The 8,023-nt window shown below is 39.3% G+C and overlaps 1 protein-coding gene across 12 annotated transcripts in view; it reads right to left on the bottom strand.

Annotated features, from left to right (window-relative positions):
• Positions 1 to 1,905: 1,905 nt before the first annotated feature.
• LOC126392084 (myeloid cell surface antigen CD33-like) overlaps positions 1,906 to 8,023 on the bottom strand; it is a 24,705-nt gene continuing 18,587 nt past the window's right edge. For 4 of the 12 annotated variants that reach the window (XR_007570142.1, XR_007570145.1, XR_007570144.1 and 1 more), the window contains 4 exons: positions 4,968 to 4,982; positions 3,804 to 4,064; positions 3,664 to 3,724; positions 1,906 to 2,450 (listed from right to left, as the gene is read on the bottom strand). Coding sequence is in view for 6 of the 12 variants with exons in the window: in XM_050047245.1 (XP_049903202.1) it covers positions 2,433 to 2,450; positions 3,664 to 3,724; positions 4,968 to 4,982 (94 nt within the window). In the remaining 6 variants the exon portion in view is untranslated. The remainder of the gene's footprint in view (positions 2,451 to 3,663; positions 3,725 to 3,803; positions 4,065 to 4,967; positions 4,983 to 8,023) is intronic. The other 8 variants (XM_050047245.1, XM_050047248.1, XM_050047247.1 and 5 more) reach the window with 3 other exon arrangements.

The following is an 8,023-nucleotide window of genomic DNA, read 5'->3' as shown; positions in this document are numbered from 1 at the left end:
AAGTATGTTTTTTTTTAGTGTATAATCACCTGGAAATAAGAATTTCTGTTTTCCTTGGAGTTTCATAGCAGTTGGAAAACAAAGATATGGTGCACTACTGCCACCAGCTGGAATGGTTTGTGGATCCTGATTAATTTGACTTGCAAGCCACCAAATTTCCTCTGATTTTACTTTGTAGCTAAGATGCTTAGGGGAAATGTAATGGAGGAAAAGCATACACTTTATCTAGCAGAAATGTAGTGGAGGAAAAGCATACACTTTATCTAGCAGAAATGTAGTGGAGGAAAGGTGAAAGTTGAATACAAATACTCCAGTACAGTACAGATACTCCCATAAATGCTTACATACTGTAACCAAGTATTTTTACTTCAAACCACTGGTCAATAGCACACACATGCAGAAACAGATCATTTATGATAAGCAATCTTCATAATTATGGCTAGCATAACAAAATGTTACACCTGTACATAATATTCCAGCCATTCTTGACCTTTGAACCAGGAGCTGTTGCTGTCACTTAATATGACATATTTAACTTACTGTACTTCTGCTTTCAGTTGAGAAGGGGAATAAACACGAGGCAGGAGCTGCTGGAGGTGAAAGACAATGCAAGATATTTAAGATATGAAATACCAATGACAGAGATCCACATCTATTCTATTGTTTCAAGCTAACCTACTGATTCTGTTAGCTTCCAGCTGGTTTTGATGTGGAGAATAAACCCATAATTTCCCCACTGACGCTTAACCAGACTAAAATGTACTTGGAGAAAATAGTGTCAGCGCCATAGATGCAGCAAGTATGTCAGAGCATGTCACAATCTCAGAGACAACCAACACAACAACATGTAGTTCATCTCATCACAGATCACACTCTGCCTTTTTATTTACAACTTCTCTTATTAGTTTTTTTCCTTTAAAATTTATGTCTAAGATTTTGTAATAACACATTGTTGATAATTGTTTCAAATTTTTCACTGTCTTAAATTGTAATTGTGCTTTGGCAACACATAAGAAATGTCCTGCCAATAAAGCTTATTGAGTTGAATTCAATTGAAAATCATGATTAAATTTCCATAACAATCACTTGTCGGTATCGTGAATCAGACAACTCAGTCAGCAATGACATTACATCACAATGAAGAGATGTTTCCAAGTAGAAGAAATGTTTTTTTAGTTTTATTAAGTGTTACATTGAATCAAAATCTTGGAGTTTACATTTAATTTTTGTAAAGAACTTTGTTCTGATGTCTTCATATGTGCTGCAGGAAATGTTTCTCTGTCTCCACCTGTCTCTGGGGATAGAGCTGACACAGCCTGCCTTCTCTAGGCAGCCAGGTCTGCCTGTGTCTGCCAGTCTCTATGGCCAGGCTGTGATCACAGAATCTGTCCATACTCAGTATGTTATCAGTTTCTGATCTGTCTATCCTTTAAAACACTGAAAGATGTACAAACAGTAGCTCAAAAATATGTTTTTCGTTTTCTAGTACATGCTTCAACTTGAGCTGTCTTGTTGTCGAGGGGAACCACAGAACTTTGTAAACTTTCCGTCACACTTAATTGATCCTCAGTTTGTCACCTATTCTTGTTTCACTTCCACTCTTCGATGACTTCAGCTGCTCTAAAGCAGTCTTAAAGCACCACCATCTGGCCGATACGGCTGAAGGACTATTGAGAGTGGGCAGTTTGTAAAAAAAGAAACAAAAGAAACCAACCATGGCAGTTACATCTTTAACAAACCATTGTTCAAAAAAGGTACGGCAGCTGAATAAAAACAGAAAGTGTATATCTCGGACTGTTAAACATTTATGAAACTAGAGTATACTGAATGGAGGTTTGTACATATGTTCCCCTGTAGAGGACAAACACATTACCAGTCAAGCAATGATGAGGCAATCACAACAGATAAGCGCAAAACTAAATTTAATATACAAAGAGTTAATGTTTACATTACTGATACATCTGTTCAGAAAACAGGACGTGCTGGGTGTTAGTAGCATGCTTTAAGATTTGGTGCTAGACAGCAAACTGTGTCACCGTGGCTCTAATGATCAACTGAGAAACCCAAACGCAGTGTCTATATCACAAACCAGTGGGTGGGGAAGTTTTCAGTATGCAGAGTGTGAGTTTAACGAATAAAAAGTGGCATGTTGCTTTCCAGGGAACCAGACTGGTAAAGCTTTTTGTCAACAAATTTTTATATCTTGTTTTTGTGTGTGTGTTTTCTGATTTTTTAAAAGTCGCTATTACAGTAACACCATTTCTCTGAAGCTGATATGTGATTAACATGAACGCAAGTTAAGAAATTAAACCCACCAGCAAATGTTTGCCCCTTGACTTGCTGTATTATTATAAAGAAACTTTAAAAAGACTCTTAGAAAAGCATAAAAAAAGACACTGGAGCAGACTGATGATGATGACGGAGGCTGCTGGTCACTTTTCTTTGATTGTCTGAAAGAACAAGAAAATACACATTTTTTAAATTTGACTTTTAAAGATGCATTCATCAACAATATATGAAATTTAAGTTATATTGTGACGTAAAGTGATGGGGTCACTTGCAGTAAGAAACCCACAGTGTTTTCACCTTTAACTCTGCAGCTTAGTGATGAGAGAAGAAGTTTTATCCCAACAAACAGCACTGCAGTCTCATTACTACTTTTTGGAGATTCGAAGGTTTGTGAAATGGTGTGAGGACAACCACCTCATGTTGAATGCCGGTAAGACAGAGGAGATGGTGTTTGACCCAAGGGCAGTCGGCGACCACAGGCCAGTGGTCATTCACAACCAACCCATCGCTCATGTCCCATCATATAAATATCTGTGTCTTTGTTGACAGCTACCTAACCTAGAGAACACATGTTGATAGTCTCTGTAGCAGATTACAACAATGGTTGCATTTCTTACGTTGTCCGAGAGTTCATGGTGTTGATCAAAAATGTATGATCATTTTTGATCAGGCACTTAAAACACAAGCTGTTCCAGTTAATCCATAGTGCGTGGAAAATAATTGGTGTCAAAGAGCACATTTCCATGCAGACTATTTTCAAACTCTACGTCAAGCCAATAAGAGCATCATTGATTCCTCTCATGTTCTGCATACAGACTACGAGCCGCTGCCCTCTGGAAGGAGATTAAGTGCCTCGTTGTGGATTGAACAGATTTAAAAATTCATTCATACCTCTGTCTATAAAGCTGTTAAATAATTTTAGATAAAGCCAGAACTGGCACAGGATTATGATTTGATGGTTTGCATTGTTGTAGAGGTATTTTTAGCATTTAATGCTATTTATTCATCTTTTTGTGGTTTTCTGTTATTGCTACGTTTGGTGTATAATACTGATTTGTTTATGTACTGTGTTGTATGTTGTATATTTATGGCTGCAGCATGGGTGTAGAGCCCAAGACAAATTTCCTACTTTGTGGGACAGTAAAGGTTTTAGCTCCTTTTAGACCACAAACCAGGGGCGGACTGGGACTAAAAAACAGCCCTGGACTTTGACTCGGCCCAGCCCACAACAGCCGGTACGCGGAAACTCATCAGCCCCATACATGGGTGTCAAAATACTTAAATCTTAACACATAATACTATACCTTCCAAATTATAGCAATAGCACCGATGTTGACTAGATGTAGTGTTAAGAGCATAGTGTAGAATACTCACTGAGAAATAAACGACACACTCCGGATGTCTCTCTGCTGAACAATACAATGCAGGTGACTGCCTGAAACACACAACAAGACATGGTATGAGTTATGATAAATCACAATGTAAAGAGGCTGTAATGTCTCTCCCATCTGCACCTGCTGCACACGGCTGCTCGATTTGCGTGACGTATGCGCTTCCTTCTTGTTCAATTTGATTGGTGGCCATAGATATCTATTGGCTGGCTGGCATCCAATTTAAAGGCTGCCACCTAGCGGACTGGACGTGGAACAGTAGATTATCAGGGAGAAAAAGGAAAAAGAAAAAAAAAACGGTGATGACTGCGTGGCGGCCGCCGGCCGTCTTGAAGTACCGGCCGTTCTGTGATTCTCCAGAACCTCCAGATGGCCAGTCCGCCCCTGCCACAAAAGCAGAATATTTAGTAGGTAAGGACAATCACGTTTCTCTCAGGAGTAAATCAAGAAATTAGTAGGTAAGGACAATCACGTTTCTCTCAGGAGTAAATCAAGAAATACACCCCTTTTACACTTGATCTAAATATGGATATCTTTGCTCTGGATGAGGATGAAACACATGTTAATGCAAGAGCGTAAATGCTCACAGGATGCAATGCAGTCAGCCTGGAGGAAGTGCAGTCTGCACGGTTTGACCACATTTCTAAGAAAAACGTTTCCCGAACAAGTTTGAAAGACATCCACTTCCACATTTTGGTGCTATCTCAAGTAAACCAGGCAACAACATCCACTTCCACATTTTGGTGCTATCTCAAGTAAACCAGGCAACAAGCTGCAGATAAGCTCTCCTGTATAAACAGAGAAACACAGAGCTCATTGTTGACTTTGACCTTTGAAGGAGTAACATTTCATTTCTCTGTAGGGTCTTTTTTGTAGTTGTTGTTATTTTATTTTGAAAATTGGCCGGATTCTCTTGTCTTTTCTGTGTCCGACTTCCTGTTTGGTACGATCCGCTCTATCCAGCTTGACAGAAGCGCTCGCGGCTCGCGTGAAAAATAGACCAGACGCCGAACTGAAGCTCTGCGGTGTGTGGATGTCTGTTCATCTTTTCGTTCATGTCCTTATTAATGCACACTTTATAACTTGCTTGTTGGATTTATTAAAAACGAACGAATGAAAACTAAATGTCTTTGAATATCTTTATTATCATTTAAAGGCATTTTTATGACCCTGTCGGTCAAAATGACTGGCGACGAAAAAGTCTAGCGCAACGCTGGTTGGAATTAATTTTGATTCAACTGTGAGAACATCACACCCAATGACGCCAACTCAACTTTAAGTTCTTACCTTGAGATTCTGCTCCTGATTACACCAAAGAAAAAGAAGAACATAAAATAACAAAGTGTCATTTTTCAGAGATCTTATCGAAAAGCAGCAACAAAAATAAAGATGTTACTTCTGCAGAGATATGGGAGATGACTGTAAGACCAATGATGCATTGATGTGTGAATGTTTACCGTTTGAGCAGTATGGAACTAGTCACCAAATTAGAATATGTAAGGGATAATGAATAGTGAGCCGGTGACTGTTGAAAAATAACTCCCGACAGGGGAATGGAACCCCGACGCGCAGGGAGTTATTTTTCAACTGTCACCGGCTCACTATACATTATCCCGCTTTGGGGGGGGGGGCTTTGAGTTTGAACGATGCTGCGCTTTAGCCAATCACATGTCGTATCCGACAACGGGAGGCTTTTAACAGATGACGTCCTGATGTTAGCTTTGCTGCTGCNATGGTTATCGTAGATTAGCTGGGCTAACCGTTAGCTGTTAGCCCCGTTAGCGGTGTCTGTAATAACTCAGTAACTCAATAAACGGTCCGTGAAAAAAATATTTTTTCGATCCAAAACTGAATAAATACCACACATAACAACACAAAACTGAACTGAATAAATACCACACATAGCAACACAAAACTGATTTGCTAGCTCAATCATGTTGTAACTAAGATATCCGCTGCAAAAAATATTTTTTCACGGACCGTTTATTGAGTTACTGAGTTACTACAAACACCGCTAACGGGGCTAACAGCTAACGGTTAGCCCAGCTAATCTACGATAACCATGTTATTAATTACAAAACGTGCACACAGAAATAGTAATGTTCGTTCAATCAATGTGTTTATAGACTTTACAAACATCAGATTAGTCTAAACGGTGATATAGTGACGTGAAAAATGTGATATATATATATATATTTCTCACATTTTTCACATATATATATCTATATATAAAGAACAAAAATAGTTTGAGGATCGCACACAGATATGTCCGTCAGCAGATGAAAAGTTTTTAATGAAGCCTTTCATGCATTTTTAAGGACAAGGCGCTTTCGGCCGTCCGGCCTTCATCAGTGAGTTACAAGACTAGCAGTGCATGCACTGATTTAACAGCTACAGTGGGGTCTGCAGATCAGCTGTGTTCAATCAACAATCACCTGCAGATCAGGTGAGTCTGCAGATCTCAGCTGTGTTCAATCAACAATCACCTGCAGATCAGGTGAGTCTGCAGATCAGCTGTGTTCAATCAGCAATCACTGATACAGATCCTAGAGTGGCATGTAAGATGGTACATGCTACACACAACATATTGAAAACAAAAGACAATAAACAGACAATCCAATATCACATTCATATGTGCTGAGTTAAAAAAACATGTCTTTCACCAACTCCAACTGTTACTGAAAGCATCAGGTATGACTACCGTTCAAACATCAGGACAGGTACAAGTTGATTAAATATATAACATCTGATCACAATTTGGACATACTAAGGTTCCCAACATAGACTCCATGTAACCCGTCTGGGAAACTCTAAATGTCAGATGTAATTTGTATTCATATTTATAGATTTAAGGTTCCTCAGAAAAAACAATCTTTGAAAAATCTATCAGAATTTCCTAAAAAAGATTTCATTTTTAATTTTTTCAATTTCTTTTAATGACATGGGTGGAGAGAAACATGGAGGCAAGTTTGTGTCAACTGTTACAAAAAAGGGCACATATTGAAATCCTCATTCATGGCACATTCGCGTTGTAACAGTCTTTTTTCCTGGTCGCCACCTCTGCGGTTCAACGCCACCTTCTCAATGCCGATACATTTGAGATCTTTAACCCTGTGTCCATGTTCACAGAAGTGGCGTGCTACAGGGGATGTCATGTCAGCCCGTTTAATGCTGCTTCTATGTTCATTCAGCCTGATTTTTAATTTGCGGGCTGTCTGACCAATATAGTATTTCCTACATGGGCAAAACAGTAAGTAAATGACATGAGATGTGTTACAGGTAATAAGAGATCTAATGTTATACTCCTTTCCAGTATGCAGATCGTGGAATTTGTCCGTTTTTACCATATTGTCGCACGAAGTGCAAGATCTACAAGGAAAACTACCGCAAAAAAATGATTTAGGTCTAGCAGGACACGAATCAGCCTTCACTAAACTAGTGGCTCTTTTGTAGGTGAATAGAGGTGGGTATTGAAACGTATTATTTAGATGATAAAATGTGCCAGTGTTTCAAGACAGTAGATATGATCACAGAGCTGAAAAGGTTGTATGTAAGGATGTAATTTGTAGAATGTACTTTGTTTTGCTTGTTTGTCTTGGTAAATAGCCTTTTCCTTTCAGTTTTGTTTACAGTCTCTAACGCTGAGTGAAGGCATGATTCGGGATAGCCTTTCTGTCTGAACCTGTGGAGCATGTTTTCACTCTGACAGTTGAACTCCTGTGTGTTACAGATGCGTTTCAGTCTGTACAACTGACTGACAGGTAGGCTCTTTTTTAGAGGCAATGGATGGTAACTTTGAAAGTTTAGTAAATTATTCTTGCCAGTAGGTTTTCTGAATATCGTTGTGGTTATTGAATTTATTTATTTTTTATTTTTTTGTTTTGTTCTTATTGCCTCTAAAAAAGAGCCTACCCGTCAGTCAGTTGTACAGACTGAAACGCATCTGTAACACACAGGACGAGGGTCTGTATCGGTGATTGTTGATTGAACACAGCTGATCTGCAGACTCACCTGATCTGCAGGTGATTGTTGACTGAACACAGCTGATCTGCAGACTCACCTGATCTGCAGGTGATTGTTGATTGAACACAGCTGATCTGCAGACTCCACTGCAGCTGTTAAATCAGTGAATGCACTGCTAGTCTTGTAACTCATGCCCTGTTTACACGTGGCCAGCTATTTTCATAAACAGACAGCTAGCAGCAGAGCAGGGGCCTGTATCACGAAGCAGGATTAATGTCTCAGCGAGGTAACTTCAGGGTTAACCCTGGGTTTTCGGTCTCACGAAGCCGGTTCAGTTCTTATCGGGGTAGATCACCATGGTAACTTACTCTGAACGGCTA

Source organism: Epinephelus moara, chromosome 6 (assembly GCF_006386435.1).
Source record: "Epinephelus moara isolate mb chromosome 6, YSFRI_EMoa_1.0, whole genome shotgun sequence".
Taxonomy (NCBI): domain Eukaryota; kingdom Metazoa; phylum Chordata; class Actinopteri; order Perciformes; family Serranidae; genus Epinephelus; species Epinephelus moara.
Note: the sequence above shows the minus strand (reverse complement) of the source record. Positions and strands in the feature narration are given on the sequence as shown.